At 40.4% G+C, this 17,788-nt stretch overlaps 1 protein-coding gene across 1 annotated transcript in view; it reads left to right on the forward strand.

Moving 5' to 3' along the window:
- ANKH (ANKH inorganic pyrophosphate transport regulator) overlaps positions 1–17,567 on the forward strand; it is a 103,788-nt gene extending 86,221 nt beyond the window's left edge. Inside the window, exons 9-12 of the mRNA XM_030971310.1 lie at positions 7,746–7,875; positions 8,517–8,640; positions 9,226–9,325; positions 11,613–17,567. Of these exons, the coding sequence (XP_030827170.1) occupies positions 7,746–7,875; positions 8,517–8,640; positions 9,226–9,325; positions 11,613–11,729 (471 nt within the window). The 3' untranslated portion in view covers positions 11,730–17,567. The remainder of the gene's footprint in view (positions 1–7,745; positions 7,876–8,516; positions 8,641–9,225; positions 9,326–11,612) is intronic.
- The last annotated feature ends 221 nt before the right edge of the window (positions 17,568–17,788 follow it).

A 17,788-nucleotide genomic window follows, 5' to 3' on the forward strand; every position in this document is an offset into this window, starting at 1 on the left:
ACTTCTTTGATTTTGCCCATCTCTTAAATCCAAGAGTGTTTTTTTTAATCTTCAGGCTGCTGGCACAAAAAATAACAATTGGAAAATGGCATATTGGCAAAGAATAAAAATTGGAAAAGGGCATATTGGCAGATAGTTCTCAAGAAGCTTTTCACCTTTCCAATCTCAGGTTTAGTTCCCATTTCAGTAAAAATTGTTTCAGACATAAATGGAAGCATTCCTGCCTGCACAGGAAGATGCTGGACCACCAGAGGCAGACTTTATGAAATCCTCCCAAGGGCCTTGTCCTATCCATGGTACTGCATTGAGCCTTTGTCCTAGAACAAAGGTTTTTTGTTTGCTCCAGTGAGGTGGAGCTTAATGTCTCCTTCATGATTGTTCAGGTTTCACACAAAGGGTCTGTTTTGCATGAGTGGCTGGAGCAGGCAGAAAAGGAAGCATCAAAAATTGTGCCTGCAGCAATGTTTCTGCTCAGACTCCATGTTCACAGTAGGAAGAGCCGCAAGGAGTGCAGAAAACTTGGGACAGAAGAAAGTTACTAAGTTGGGAGATGCACAGTTTTCAAAAAGAGACCAGAAATCTGACATCTTTGGTTTATTGAGGCTTATTAGAAGTGAAGTAAAATATTCTTCTTTCTGTAAAAAAAATTAAGCAGCATAATTCATTGGGAAGATATAACGACTACCTTAAACAATTTGGTGACCCAACCCAGCCTGGAGAATACCACCAAAGTACTTTCAGCAGCAGCTGGGGAGAAAGCAGATGTGGCATTGTGTTAATGCTATCAGAGCATCAGTGAATTGTGCAGCTGCTGGACATGCCTTTATTTCTAAAGAATGTAGTGCTCTGTCACTCTGGAAAACTGGGGGAGGTAGGGGGAAATTTAGATATGTATAAACCAATTATATCAGGAGGAGATATGAAGTTAGGGGGTGTTCCCACAAGCAGGCTCTGGTTCCCCTGCCATTTGACAAATTTTATGAAGGCTGATTGCAGCTTTACACCCCCTGCACAGAACACAAAGTGCACAGAAATCTATAGTGACTTGCATGTGCCTGAGGGATCATCATTGTCAGAGAATGTCCTTGTGATTCAAGTCATTAGCATTATCATAAATCAGTTTCAGATGTGACTGCTGTCTGACATTTTTACTGCTCACAGATCCAGGGTTTTTTGTTTCATGGGACCCCACAATTTTTCAGGTTGGAAAGGCCTCAGGAGTTCATCAGGTCCAGCCCTTGTGCAGAGCAGTGTCTGCTATGAAGTCAGAACAAGTTCCCTGGGCTTTGGACAATCTGTTCCTGAAAACTTTGCATTTCCCACACAAGGACCCAGTTTCTGACCTCTTCTGAGTTACGTGGCACATGAACACACATCATAATGTGTCTCAACAGAGCATCAGACTGCAGCAGCCTTGGCCCTGAGATTTGCCCTGTTGTTTAGAGCATGCTGCTGATAATGCCAAGGTTATGGGATAAATCCCTGTGTGGGCCATTCACTGGAGAGTTGGACTTGATGATGATCCTTGTGGGTCCCTTACAGCTCAGAATGTTCTGTGGTCCGTGACTTAACGCCTCAGAGTCTCCAACAATTTGGGATGATGAATTTAGGTTGTTTGCTGTGTATCAAATGTCCTCAAAACTGCAGGTGTGGCTCTGCAAAGACTGCTGTCTGACGGGAAATACAGCAAAGATAGCACGAGTCTGCAGGCTCACTCTGGCAAGGACCAGGTTATGGTATGCAGCAAGCTTCTGTAGCCAGGCAGTGATGCTGGCCTCTGGTGCTGTGTGAAACCCAGTAATTCCTCCGCAGATTGCAAAGAACTTTATGATCGTTTATAGAACTGTGCATCAAAAAAAGAAAACAGCTACCAACCTAACTGAAAAAAAAAAAAAACTTAAGTCTTTACAGACAACAAGGTTTTTACTTTATTATTTTAATGGTAAATTAGATACAATTTCCCATCAACAGGCAATCATGCCTTTACGATAAAACCTAAACTTTATGATTTCTTGGCTCACAATAAAACATAAAAGCTCTTCTTTGTGTAAATCAATGAGTAGATGCATAGCCTTCCTTCATAAGAACCCTGTTGAATTCCTTCTGTATTTTTCAACTACCTGAGAGGTGCATGGTAGCTTCAGGAGGTATTAGGACTTTGTATTCTGTGCCACACCTCTATGCAACACGGAAGCACACCTCAAGAGGAATCTGAAAAGGGGGGTAACTATTAACTTTACTGTTGCTTCCATACTAGTAAGCAGTTAATAGTTACAAACTGTCTTTACTTATTTTTTACTTTTACTTCATAAAAATACAGAAGGGCAGTTTCTTTTAACAATAAGATGCTAGAGTAAGATTTTGAGTGAAAAGATCCAGTACTATGCAGTCATTTAGAGAACTAAATTTTCAAGGTCGATGAAGGTATGGATTTGAAATAGCTGTAAAAACGCTATTTAGCACTAACAAATTAAACCACTTATTTTTCCAACATCTTACAAAATAGATTATTGAACAGAGAAGAGAAATCCAGCATTTGACATGAATGCTAGTTAGAACAAGATATTATCTTAACTTCAAAAATGTATCTGTGAGGTCAGCTCATCTTGTGCGATACAAGCTCTGAAAGGAGATGGAATTATGGAAGTTCTGTTTATGTCAGAAAGAGAGCGACATGGAAACATTTGGCAAATCAGGAGATCCAACCACATAAGACTCAGGCTACTTTTTGATTTGTGTATTGCACAGTTCAAAAGGCTAAATCATGTGATTTATATTCCTCCATAGTAGTAAAAGTTCTAAACTTAGCTGATACTATCCCAAAGACCCAAGGTGCAATTCAAAGCTGAGATGTGTAATAATTTTCAAAGTAGGTTTCCTCTGCCCTCACTGTGGACAATGTAGCATAAATGGTAATAGGAAATGAACAAGGCATGGGTTAAATTAAGCTGCAATCCTCAATACACACATAGAACAATATCTTTAGGGTAGAACACTTGACTTGGACAGCCATACTTCTGCACATATATCAGGTTCAACAAATAATATGAAACATATGCTGAGAGGTTTTTTGCAGGAGAAAAACAGGAACTGCATTTCATCACAGAATAACCCTTACCAGTTTAACCATCTTCCACAATAAAATCTGTTATTCCAGACTCATTCCAGGTTAGCATATGTCTAACCTATTTTTAAAAACATCCATTTTGGATTCCTTTATTTCTTTCTGAGGAACATAGAGCCATACCATGTCTCTATCATCTGCCAGTGTTTCTTCCCACTGAAGACTGCACAAAGTCTAGGAAAGTTGTACTGTTGTTCATAGCTCACTGGGATACTATTTTGTGCTCTATATTTATCAATGAACATTTCAAAAAATAGGCAGTTTTCTACAAATGCCAAAAAGCAAATCAGTCTGCCTCCCTGCAGATTGCTATACACATGACAGTAGCCTTTGTTAGCATAATGTATTATAATGCATTATGTAGTGGGTCTCTGAGGTTTAGTAATCCCTGTCAGCAACCAGAATAAATGGAAATAGCTTCCAGGAGATGCAAGGCCTATGAAAAGACTGTTATTTTTCAAGAACTAGAAGCATTCAGAGTCACACATGCAGCCTTTGAAACAAAATCTCATGAACAATCTTTCATCACAATCATTTGTGAAAGTCAAATGCTATAATTGTACTTAAGAGAATAAAGAGAAATTGAACTGAACACTAGCAGTTCTGTACTTTCCCTATTGGAAAAAAAAAAGATTTGGTGCATTCTCTTAGGCTTGGTGGCAGCAGAAGTTTTTAATTTTGACTTTTGAATATGCTTAGACATGGAATTTGTCAGCTGAAGATAGCCAGGTTCCACATAAAAATAGGCATAACTCTTCAAAGAGGGTGTCTAAGCCACAAGTGAGAGCATTTTCTACTTTAATGCACAACTGCATTGGAAAAAATCACTAATATTAGATAACAGATCATAAAACCTGCATGGGATGAAGGTGCACCAGGACTACTGAATTCCTGAAGCCATAACTCCCATGCAGAGTGGGAAAGGGATCTCGTACACTACACTTGCCCTGCTTTTTATGCCCTTCCCCTCGGCATCTCCCAGTGACCTTTAGCAGAGAGATAGTACTCATCTAGCTGGAGCTTTGATGTGAGCTAGTACAGCTGCTCTAGTTTCCTTATGGTGCTGTGAGTTGTTGACATTTAGTAAAGTCTTTCAAATTTTACTCGTGTAGAACAATTAAAGTAACCAAACCCAAAACCCTTCAGATCAATTGAAATTACTAAATCAACTTCAGAAATGCTTAGGTAACTGTTTTTGATTCTATAATTGATAATACATACTAGTGTCTTTATGCAGAACTCCTTATTCCCTGTAGCATTCCACTCTGCTGTTTACACCTTTGTTTCTTCCTGTATTTTTAAAGCACTCATCACTGGCCAGTGAAGTTCCAGTTAAATAATCAAAGTCTCTAACAAAACTATCCTTTAACATCATGCTGCACTCAAACCATAAGGCAACAGCAAATCAAATAAACTCTGTTGCTAGAATTCTACAAGAAAAATCCTTGTTCCCAAAACACTGAAATGCTTTGGCCTCAGCAGAGTTGCCAGGTACAACAGTCAACAGCAAAATGCAATTGCAGCCTGAAGCTGCAGTGCCACTCTGCATGCACATTGCTTGCCTCTGCAGCAGCTTTCACTGTTTAGTCTTCATTTCTTGATTAGATTAAATGAAGGTATAGCTGTAACCCTAACCAAGCCATTTATTCTATATTTAACCTTGCAGACGTGCACAGAAGCGTAAGTGGGGGGAGAAAAAACAGTGTAAACTTAGGAGAAAGATAGGAAACAGTAATAATAATTAGTAACAGTAGAAATAATTTACCTATTGGTAAATCTACTTCCTAAAATCTTTCCTGATCTGAGTCACAGAAGTTAGCACTGTGTATTCCAGTAGAGCCAATCTCTAATTGTCTGTGCCACATTTTCCTGGACTACTGTTACCAACTTCTCCAGTCTTCTGTCAGGCATCATCTTTTCCTGAGATAACAGCAAACATCCTAAAGACCACTCAGAATCACAAAAAAGCTGACTTCATCCTATTTTCAGAACATACCATCTGTAACAAAATTAGCAACTGAAATACCTTCCTGCTTTGCATGTTTAGTGTAATTCTTTGCCTGAAGTAGAACCTGGGTTTTTTCCACTACATTTTGTCTTTGAAACAATGAAGTTGCAAGCACTCTAGGATTTGAATTGCAGAGGGCTTGAATGATGCAAAGCATTAATTTATTTTCCTGATGCTTTGTTCCCTCTGGGCATTGAGAATATCATCCCATAAGATGATAGAGAGGGCTCTCTCAGCAAAATGAAACTAGTTATCAGTACTGCAACCAAAAAGATGGAAGCATGCTGAGACGAAAATAGAAGGTCCTTCTGCTGCCATGCCTCACCTCCTCAAACTACTTATTCTTGACCTTAGCAGTCTTTGCCCACCAGCTGCTGTATAAGTGTTCTTTGAAGCCATTTACCAGCACAACTCTCTGCTGATCAGGGGTGGGGAAGACTGCAGTTTGCAACAGCTGAGGGGGAATGACCACACACCACCTGGGTGTGAGTCATTCTCCCTGACTGGCAAACTGACCTTACTCTGGTGGGAGTGGGGTGGGGATTGACTCTGTTCCTATTGGGGCCAGAAGGAAACCTTGAGAGAGCAGAATTGAGTACAGTACCTTTGGTCACTCATTTGCTTGCCTGACTAACCATATTCAACGCTTTCAAGTGGCTGTTGAAGAGGGAAAGACAGCTCTGTTTGCCTTTTGCTGGCAGTGGGCAGGCGCTGCTGTTAGCATACACGTGTGGAATCTGGCAGCAGCAGCAACTATACTGCTCATTGGGGCACTAAATGGCATTGTGCAGTGCAAACAGTGTAAAGGTCCTTGCTTTCATGAAAACAGCAAAATATAAATGAAGAGTGGGCATCTTTGTATCTTGCTTTATTTACTGGGCTTTGAAGAAAGATTTGACAAAATATTCCCTGTATGACTGCAGTCTGCCTAAGGGTGTCTCCAGCAATGAAAGAATTCACTCTCTTATTGTACAGTTACTTTTTAATAACTGAATTCTCAGCCACACAACCCCCTCTGCTCTAGATTGTCCCCCCTGCTTCAGTCATACTCTGTACAAGTAGATTGGCACAAGAAGTGCTCAGTTCTTTTGTCTTCTGCTCTTACCTTCCTCCACTTACTGTTCTCTGTAGAGGTGATGGAGATACACTGCAAGACAGTATCAAATTAGTCAAGTAAAACATGCAATTGTAACAAAAAAATAGTAGTTCCTACCCTAAGAAGTGGAGAAGAAAACTGAAGATGGACCTTTATGCAGGAATGTGAAATGTTTTGTTCACCACACACAGGGTCAGAACATGGGACCTCCCACAGGCCACTCAGTGACAGGCCTTGGGAAGCTCCTGCAGTCTGGGTGCTTGGAGGCTAAGCAGGAAGGGCAATTTCTGACACCCTATCAAAGAATGAGAATGAAATCCCCAGCTATCTTAGAGGTGGTAGGACTTCAGAGACGAGTTTGAAAAGTCATCTGAACATGTAGGGGTGTGACAACTGAATAAAAAGAAAAGAGCTAGCTGCTATGATACTAAGTGGTAGGCTAAATTATAACTGAGGGGGTATAGAGTCTTACAGACTCTATTGTACAGCCAATGTGCATAATTTACAGAGTATACAGATTTGTAACCTGACAAGACAAGTCAGGTTAAATGCCAGAGCATTTAAGGTCCCCAGTTTTGCACCATTTAGTCAGCTTACTTCCTTAATATTCATTTTACAATAAACAACAAAATAAGAATAACAAGAATAATTGTTACAAGAATATTGTTACAAGAATAACAATAAGTAATTTTTAAAATCATAAAATCAATTTAAATAACAAGTGTACCTGAAGGTACACTTTCTTATAGGGAAAGTCCTGTAAGGACTGTCATGACTGTTCTTCAGTGAGTGCCTTGAGCTGAAGCCAGACCTGCAGCTGCCAACAGCCCCTTCAGCTCAGATGGAAGCCTCAGGACTGGCCAGAAAATTAAACAGCATGTTTAGGTACCACTGTACCTATTGCCATGGATTTTTCATGGAAACCTTCCTTTCCTGTATGGACTAAACAGCACATTCTTTAATGAAAATAACAAGACTTAGCGGATTTGTAGCCTGAGAGCACCATGTCTGCAGGACTGTGCTGAACACCTTTGCCTTGCTATCAGACTTACTGCATACCAACAGTACTCTTTCCAGCAGCAAATTTAAACCCCTAGTCTTAGATTCAGGTCAGATCTCTGGGTCTTGTGGGACTACAAATCTTTAGTTACTCAAAAATTTGATAATCTGTTTAGGAGTACAAGTGTTTTAACCAGATCAAGTGCTGTAAAAATCTGGGGGTTTACTGTTTGAATAACAATAGACCATTCAAATACAACCACTTGCAGAAACCATAAAAATTCTTTCTCTATGCATCACACTTCGTATGTGAGGAAAATTAAGAGTAGGAATTGCTTCTGAAGTTATCTCTCTTATGTACACGTGTATTCGAATGCAAGCTGAATATATAGTTTGTATATTTACCATTAGTAGTGTTATCTACTCATAAGCAAACAGATATTTTAGTCCAGGAGGACCTAACCTTTCTTGTGCTTCCCTTCTGAAATATAAAGATTTTTAAATTTTGTTCTTTCTAGCTCTGTTTTGTGATGTTTTGGACGCCAAACGTGTCAGAGAAGATTTTAGTTGACATAATTGGAGTAGACTTCGCTTTTGCAGAGCTGTGTGTCGTTCCTTTGCGCATCTTCTCCTTTTTTCCACTTCCAGGTAAAAACATATAAAGAAAATAAAAGTTCTGTAACCTTGGTGGCTCTTTCAGAGCATAAGCATTATATAATAAAAGTTAATACTTCTATGAAAGAGCAAGACAAGCTGGACAACAATAATCAAAAGGTTTCAGATTCCTAGCTCTGTAATTAAATGCAACATCTTTTAGTGGTTTCTGCTTATATGACAAGACAGTTTCATAATAAAGGTAAACTACAAATACAATAATAAGTACATGTAGATACCCTTTTTGTACCTGTTACACCATGTGCCACACATAAGCCAGATGGAAATTTTTCCTTGGTAGAAATTCTCTTTAAGGAACAGGATAGTCTGGGGGTTTTTCATGAAGAAAACAGAATGGACTGACCAATAAATTGTTCTCTAAAAGAGAACAGCTTTTAGGAACAAGTGCTGTCCATAACTGATTTTTTTTTGTTTCTTCATTTTCCCAAATCAGTATATTAGAGCAATTTGAACATAAGATCTACTTCCTTTCCAGTAGGGTGCAAAGTTACCAGCAGTAAGTTTTGCAGTGGTTATTTCTGAACAGTGCTCTCTGCATGGAAAAGCTGCATATGAAGTGACTGACTTTATTTTTTTACTATTCTTGCCTCTTTTTCTCCCCTGTTTATGAACAGTGACCGTCAGAGCACACTTGACTGGTTGGCTGATGACTCTGAAGAAGACATTTGTGTTGGCACCCAGCTCAGTGCTGCGGATTATTGTCCTCATCACCAGTCTCATCGTGCTGCCTTACTTAGGGTAAATCATTATTCCTCACAGAACCCCTGGACTTGCTTTCCTCTTCATTCCTCTTCCCTGTCACTTGATAGCTGAATTTGCATAGCTGGGAACATTTTCTCCAAATACTAACCATGATACAAAGCCTAAATAGTGTCACTATCTGCAAAAGAAACATTTACAAATTTACAAGCATGACTGCTCTAGACAGGCACAATTGTGATGTCCCTTTGGAAAAAATACACAAATGTCAAAGAGGCAAAAACATGTCCTAAGGGGAATTTATTTCCATGTTATTAAACTCACTGTTAAGAAAGCTAATGGAACAATATCTTGTTTATAAGCTTAATAATCTATTCTACAGCACTCTTTACAAGACTTTAAATTCTTAGTCCATAATTTGATTCAGTGTGCTTCTTTTACTAAACAGTGTAGCCATTAAAAACAAATGAGTCCTTTAAAATACTAGTTATTCTCTTAGGCAGTGTATTGTGTCTTTGAAGAAAATATTTCTGTTATCAGATTGGTTATATATGCCAGTAAAAATGTAATTGTGAATAATTTTCTCACACAACAATGACTGCTTTCTTTCTATGCCTCCAACAGAGTTCATGGAGCCACTCTTGGAGTAGGATCCCTTCTTGCTGGTTTTGTAGGAGAATCCACCATGGTTGCAATAGCAGCCTGTTACGTCTATAGGAAACAGGTAAGAATTAGTCTCTGTGGCATCTGATGAAAGCAAGTGGTGAATATAGCGAATTTTAGTTCAGATTAAGTTACACTTTAGCAACATAACTCCCCAGAATCCTCACTTTGGTTTGCTTCCCTGTCAAGTCTCAGAAGTGTGCAGCTTGGGAAGTCTTTGGGTTGAAATAAAACCAAAAGGTGCCCTCCAGCTGTTAATGGGCATCTAGGCCATGGGACATGCTGGTCTGCAGTCAGAGAGCCTCTTGCTCCTCAAAACATGTGTATTGTGGATACCCTGTCCTTACCACCAGCAGTTTTGTGCTGTATATTTGCTGCTGCAGTACAACTCAGCATCTTTTGTAGGCATAGGAACTACTCATCCAAGCTTACAGTATGTGAATCTATATGTATATAGAATCATAGAATCACAGAATCACAGAATCATAGAATGGTTTGGGTTAGAAGAAACCTTAAAGTTTCAAGGAGTTCCAAGTTCTTTCCCATGGAAGGTGATATGTAGTGTTACATAGTGTATACATTTACATCTGTAGGTGTACACTATGTAATACATATATCTCTGTATATATACTTTTATTTCTTTATAAAATCAGCTCTGCTGAAAATCGACAAGAAGTACAGGTGCTTATGGTTTTTGCCATCTAGAGGAGTGGCTTAAAACAAGACATACTCCTGCCGCAGTTGACAGTAAGATCTTATAAATAATTAAACAGGTGCTTTTATACATACTTTAAACATTACAATCCTGCATGTGTGGAGTAGCAGTGAAACATGGATTTTGAAGAAGATTCCACTAAATTAGGTCAAACACAGGGTAAATATTGGGTGGGTGACTGATTACATTGCAGTACCTGCATGTTGTTCCCTTTCAGTTATGTGTTCAAGGCACCGTGTAGGGCGCTAGGTCCAGCTCCAAGCAGAACCAGCAAGGTGTGTACATCATTCTGTAGTACAGAAGGACTCTGTGGATGGAAACAAAAAATATCATATATGCAGTGACTTTTTTTTTTAATTAGACTTCTTAGAAAGTGCCAAGTGGAAATACCCACCACTTCTATTTAAAACAAAAAACCAAACTACAGAAGATGGAATATCTAAAAGCCTTACATTGGAACAACCTAAAATCAGTTTTGATATGTGTTGACAGTACAGGCCATGGCAAGAGTTCAAAGTGTACAAGGTTCATAAGACAACAGAAGAATCATAATGTCTGTCATGATTAATTTATCATGTTTGCCTTGAGAACCAAAGAGTAAAACTTTAAGACACTGAAATGGCTTGTCTCGACCTTTGGTTTCACAACATCCTCCTTGCTAGTTTGTTACCATAGTAACTCACAGAGTCTTTCTGCCAGGGACACTGCGCTTCATTTTTCTCAGTGGTGAGTGCAGGTAGTAGGAGTAATAACTGTGCCAGCCTAATTTATTCTTTATTCAGTGTGACAGTGGCAGAGCCAACCAGTAGCTCTATGACACCAGGTTATTCTGACCTGCAGTTGGAGAGATGCAGATCAAATGTTATGTAGACACCTCTGAAATTTTGAAACTCTGATACACCCAATCTCAGCTGAATCAATAACACCTGTGGGAATATTTTGTCAGTTGTACAATTGTTTTCAGTAGAACTAGTCAGCCTGCTGAGAAATGGGTAATAAGGAACAGATGCTTCAACTTGTTTTTTAGGGGCCTGAACTCTTCTTAGCTTTGCTAATCCAGGACATCCTGGATGAATCATAGGACTCTTGAATGACCTCCTGCTCCTGCTGGCCAAAAATATTCTAATATTACTTTGCTTTGGTGAGGCAAGAGATCACAGTGGATCAGCAACACTAAGAAAAGCCGGAATGCTCACATCTTGTAAAATTCCTGAAGTTCGACATTTGAGAAATTAGGTTGCCACCTCGCCTCCCTCCTGAGAGAAGCTTTTCTTCTCTCACATTTTGTTTTCCTTCCTTTTTTTAAATAAAAAGTCTGTGATGTAAAAGATTCCAGATGCTCTCTTCCCTCCAGTCTTGCTGAAGCCTATTTTGGACATCTCTTAGCATAAGAAATGCCTGATTGCATTTATGTTAGAAAGGAAAAAACTGAGCCCCAGAAAGGCTACAGAAATCTTCTAAGTTAAGCCAAGTCGTTAGTGGCAAGCCACAAATATGACACAAATATTCTAGTTTTTAATAACATACTCTAACAAACCATATTCTCACCTCACTTCTCCCAGTGTCCAAAGCTGATGGGAGTGTGTTCATGCACAATTTACTGATAGGTTTCTGGATGCTTGTTTCAATCTAGAAAAAGAAGAGGAATGAGAATGAGACAGCTGCAGAAGGTGAAGACTCTGCAATGACCGACATGCCTCACACGGAGGAAATGACAGACATCGTAGAAATGAGAGAAGAGAATGAATAATAAATGGGATGCAATTGTTCTCTGCAGGGACGATTTGGAGTGACGCTTCAGCATCTTGTCGTCTCTCATACTTTTTTGTTTGTTCGTTTTTATTTTTGTAATAAAGAGGCCTTGATTTAAAAGGTTTCAGATAAATTCTCTAGCATACTGAGTATGCTCTCACTGATGAGGGACCTAAAAAGAGGTCTTTGCTTCTTTTTTTTTTTCCCAATTGAATTTTTTTTTCTCACTCCATGCAAGCGTAAAAGATACAATTGCATCACTGTAGAGTCTTCCTTACTTATGCATCCACCTTCTCTGGACAATCTGCATTTGTCAACCAAAGCCCTGCTCCTGTGCGCCTGTGTGTGTGCGGACCTGCGCTCGCACGCTCACACCGCCACGTGCCACTGGCTCAATGCTACTGCCATAACCCCACTCCCTCCCCTCTCTCCTTCTCCTTCCTTTTCTTGATGAGAAATGGAAAAGAAGTTTGGAATACAGAGCTTTATTTTACTTGCTTGAAAATGACTTTGCTACATAAACTAATACACTATGGTGAACTTTATCTTTTTGTTTGGCCTCATCACTAGAGCTTATACTGCACAGGGTACAAGACAGGGAGGAACGTGGGAGTCTCCCCATAAAAAGGGGAGAAAAACAGGTTCCTCTCTCATGTTGAAAGTGTGTGGATGTGTATATACACACACAGGTACATGAACAGAGACATACATATATATATATTTTTATATATATATATGCATATGATAAATAAAATACACACAGGACAAGAACTCTATTTAGCTTTCATTCCATCAGAAAGATAGTAATCTTTTGAAAAATATAAACATTTAATTCAGAATTTTCTTGAATCATTAAGTCCCACTTTACATATAATTTTCTTTAGGAAAAAAACATGCACTTTCCTCTTGTGAAGAGGGTGATGGCAACTGATAGACTTTGACTGTATTTGAATAAAACAAAAATAAATATTGACAAGCTTTACCAAAGTTCTTGTCCACTGACCTAACTTTAATTTTTAGAGGTTGATTTGTTCTCTATAATTGTTTCTGGTGCCTCTATATTAAAAAAGAGTAAGATCAGATGACGTATGCAGGATACCATGCTAGATAACATTACTAGACATAATTCCATGTAATTTTTTATATAGAGATGTACACGTACTCAAGTGTGTGTGTACATATGTATACATGCTTCTATACACATGCACACACACACACACACAAACGTATGTTTTGCTATAATGTATTTACCTATGCAGTAGATCAAAATCCATGTGGTGAAGCTTAAGTACTGATGGTCCTCCAAGCTGAAAATTAGGAACTTTGATGATCTGTTGGCTCTCAAGGCAGCATTGTGTGGGAGCCAGGAGCCATCCACGTCAGCCCTGCCGAGCTGTGCTTGTGGCTGGAGTGCGCCTTAAATACAGCATGAGGTCAGGTGGGAGACTCAGGGTGGGTGGAAATGAAGGCTGTGTAAGAGGTGAGGGAAGCAGGGAGGTTTTGGGAGCCACCGATGCTGCTGTGGCAGCACTTTGTGTTTCTGTGCTCTTCTGTGTTTGGCTGCGGGGCAGCACTTGTTACTGGTCTGTAGTAGCTTGGGTCCTCTCAGATTTAATCATGTCAGAGTCTGGAAACCATGATCATCCATCCTATATCCATAAATCAATTAATTTAAACCTTATTTAGTAAAAGTATATTTTTCTAAGTTGTGGAAATTATTATTTAATTGTGGACAAATTCTGTTTCTAGATTTATTTGCCAGGTAGTCCCAGCAGTCAGAGAACTGATCAAAACTAAACATTACTTTAAATGTTTTATCAGTATATGTGTATGTAGACATACACATGTGTATAAATATATATATATTGTATATTATGTACATTTATTTTAAACTACAATATGTTTCCTATTTTTCCAAGTTCAGCTAAAAAATGTCTCTACAAAACTACTGAGTTGACTAGTAACCAGTTATGGCCATCATGAAAGGCATTGTATCAATGAACTTTACATTTTATTGAAAAGATTTGTACCAATTTGTTACATATGCAAATACAATAAGAAAAAAAATTAGAAATTACTGTGTTAAGTGACAGATTTGCTAGATGAGTTTATGGTTAATGAGCAGTGGCACTGGGAGGGTAAGACGAAAACCAGTAACCATGTTTGCTGTGTCACCACAGGGTAAATATTTTTTGACAGTGGAGTAAAACAATTTTTTTTAAAAAAAACTCAGACAAATAATGTGTGCAGGATGTAAACTGTCCACAGTCATGAATACAGGTTCTCAGACAGTCATATGTATATAATGTGTATATAGACAGTCACAGATCACAGTGGCCATTTGAGGTCTCCTCTATTTGTTTCGGTTTCTCCGTACATTTGTCTCCAAGTCCACAAGATGCAGTTTTTCAGGAACTGTAGAGATGAAGCAGGAAAATATTTTTGTGTAATGTGTGCATTTCTTTTGGTACATGACTAAAATTCAAACAGCAGTACTTTTTAAGAATTTTGAGCCTTACCAGTGTAGGTTTCAAGGTAATGATTGCACTGAAAAGTAAAAATCTGAAAAGAAAGGATAACACTGAGGCTTGTACTTTAGATAAAAGATAAGCAAATTTTAAAAAGTTAATTATTGGTCATACAGAGCTAAACTAATGGCACTGTAAAAGATAAATTTTCAATTGTGTGTGTAATACTTACCAGTCCTTTACTTTGCAAGATACTGAATGAGCACAGGAGTGGTGGGATTTGGGCAAGAATTGAAGCAGTGCCATAAGGACACGTGCATTGCATCTTTCTCCTTCCTGTAGGTCATGTATTTCTTTACATTTCTCCACTGGATTAACACAATGTTAATCCAGCAGAGAAATGACAGAGAAATGACGTTTCTGCAGGGAGTGGGTCCCAGGCAGTCCCTTGTGCTGGTCCCGCTGGTGGGCAGGCAGGGTGTCAGCGAGGAGGGATTTCTCCCTCTGTCCCTTGCAGACACTGGGCCTGCTTCTGGGACTGTTGGCAGGAGCTTCAGCAACCTGCTGAAACCTCCTGCTGCCTGTTAGTGGCAAACTGAGCTGGGCTGGTGAAGCAGCCAGTGTGATGGGCTGCAGGTTGGGAGCGAGCAGACATCCTCTGTGGCCAAAGTCCCAGTCAGAGCATCACTGATAGTGTCTCTGTCAGGTCGATGCTGGCACATGCCCTGTCCTGCCCTTCCTCCTTTCCAAAAGTACTTCCTTGAGTTCTAGTACAATGGCTTAGCTGTGTCTCTCTTGTGCTGTTGCTTATGAAATGGTTATCTATCTCTGTGGTAATTATTTTGCAATAGAAACCCATCCTGTTTCTGTGTCAGAGAGCTGGAGCACCCTCATCTCAGTGAATTCATGTGGAGACTTGGCCTTTCCAGACTGCATTACACAATCAAAGTTACAATAAAAAGAGAAAAAAAGTTGATCTGCATCTTAAATCTTGTATTGCAGAGCAGCTCACACAGAGGGAAATAAAAGCAGAACACCGATAAGCTGGATTAATGTTCCTCAGCTTTTAATAAGTACATAAAGTTGTGTTAATGTGTCTTGAGCTTTCCTTTTTCAGAATTAAGAGAAAACATTGCAGGTTTTCCCCCTCCCTGCCCTAAGCAGGCTCTCAGGCTCACCAAGCACAGCACTCGATGGACAAAGCTCTGCATCTCTGGGCGGGTGCCCGAAGCCCTGTGGGTGCAGCAGCCATTCCCAAGCGTGGGACATGCCGCTCCCCATCCCCCTGGCACAGCCGCTCCGCACAGGAGGGCTCAGATCCCCGCTTGGTTAGATAGAGCCGCCCTAAGTGAGAGCACTGGGTAAGTAACAGAGAAGTCTTTTTGTTTTCCGCTCATTTTGCTGCTAAATATTTCCTTTGAGAAGGAGATTTATATCTGGCTCCTGCTCGGTGTCCCACCGAATTTGCAGCCAGAGAGAAGCAGCCCCAGACAGAGGCTTGGCTGATGAATGCAGCTGATTCAGGGCAGGCCACGGCCCACGGACAGAAACCTTTTGAAGGCAGGAGCGCCTTCTTTTATGGGATGGCGCCTCGTGCTTAGAAAGAAGGCAGAAAGGATGGATGCTTTCAGTCAGGGCAGCCAGAGGCGTCGGGCATGGAGTTGTGCTGGGCTGCAGGATGGCAAGGGGAACGGAGCATCCCGCACCTTGGGCATGCCAGCCCCCTGCTGGAGAAGTGCAGGACGCTGCAGGGCAGGATGGGCTCCGCCTCTCACCCAGGGCTTGCGGTTGTGGCGTGGTTGGCAGAGGCTGGAGTGCAGCTGGTTGTTTCCTGGGAACAGGGGCAGTAACCCTTGGAAAGCCTTGGAATTTGTGTATGGGTGTGTATAGGAGAGTGCTGTGCAGGCAAATTTGTTATGACCTTTGAATCGTTCCTTGGAACAAGGGTTCAAATCTAAACATGATCTCAATGTGGAATACTAAGCCATTTTTAAAAATTGCAATTTAAGCTACACAAAAGAGTAAATGGAACAGCAGACCTTATACCATTAAGCTAAAACATGATTTAGATTAGTGAGCTGGAATGGGAGAGAAAGAGGACATGTTGAAAATTGTACAGATATTGTATATCCCTCCTAAAGACAGCAGCATGGTGTAGAGATGAGAGAATCAAAGGGCAGAAAACACCATTTCTCTTTCAGCTGCCCTGGAGAGGACTGAGGATGAGGCCATCCTGAGGATCAGGAGCAGTGTGTCTGTGTAACACCACTTCTGAGTATGTTGGTTTCCCAGTAGAGGAGCCTTCAGAGACAGGAGTGTGAAACATCTTTGAAGATGATTCAAGCAGAAATAAACCAGCATGCAGGCTTTATAATGTGCGGTAAGGAGGTACTACGTGTCCTCCAGTTTCTGAGTAACTGACAGGGCTGCACCGGGGAAATGTCACTTAAGAGAAATTACGCAATTTTGGTAGCAAATTGGCATGTCCCAAACACCAGTCCCTTCCCTTGTTCATGTTTGGCTTTCTGTTGAGTACAGCAAACCATCTGTTTTGAAGGGAGTAAGGTCCTGTAGAGGGGTTGCAGTGCAGAACAGGCTGTGGGGACTTGGAGTAGAGTCCCAGGCAGGAAGAGGAGCTCTGAATTAGTTCTGTGCCCTGCAACACACTGTATAGCAGCCTGGCAGCATTGTCAGCTTAGCAGCAAACTGGCTCCAAGCGTGGTCACAAGCTGCAGCAGCCCTGCAGAGCAGCGGGAGGGCATGGGATGCAGGGCAGCCCTGGCTCCAAGCTCGGGCTCAGGCAGCTTGTGTGGATTTGCTTTGGAGAGCCAAGTTCAATTGTCAGTGCATAGATGCAATCCTCAGCAAAACCACGGCCAGACCTCTCAGTAATTGGCACCTTCTGGACAAAAAGGCCAAAGACAAAGTATGGGGGCAGGGAGATGGAGCTTTAGGCTCAGCTTGGAGCACAGACTTGTACAGAAGGGCATTTTGGCTGCAGTTCCTGCAAATTAATTGTAGGGTTAGAGAATGAGCTTCAGTCTCCACATTTCATAACTGTGACATCCAATCCATCTCAGTAAAACAGAAGGATGGCCCTCTATTTCTAGGTGCTCTTTTGGCTGTAATCCCGAGGGGAAACTTTTCTTTAGTTTTACCAGACCTTGTCACTGCTCAAATCAATTTATTACTTTTACCTCATTATCTTCTGTCATTCCAAGTCCAGTGTCTTCAGATATTTCCTCATTTTCTTCTAAAGGTTCCTGCTAGGCTTATTTTGTCTGTTGGCATTTTGAGAAGGAAAGTGTAATCGTCATGCTGACTGAATGTCAACTAATGCTGTGATTAAAAAGTAGCTTGCAACAAAACTCTTCTTTGATGGACTGTTTTTTACTTCACACTTGCTAAGCTGGAAAAGAGAGTCAAAAAGTAGAAGGAATTGGGGGGAATCTTTAGCGAAAATCAAGAATTGAGTTAATTCAAGTTAATTTCTTAACACCAGCTACCTTGTGACTTCCTAGTGAAAACCTTTACCCAGACTATTCCAGCAAAGTTAGCAGTGCATCCCCAGAGCAGCACAGAATAGTTT

The sequence above is a fragment of the Camarhynchus parvulus genome, chromosome 2, assembly GCF_901933205.1.
Source record: "Camarhynchus parvulus chromosome 2, STF_HiC, whole genome shotgun sequence".
Lineage (NCBI taxonomy): Eukaryota > Metazoa > Chordata > Aves > Passeriformes > Thraupidae > Camarhynchus > Camarhynchus parvulus.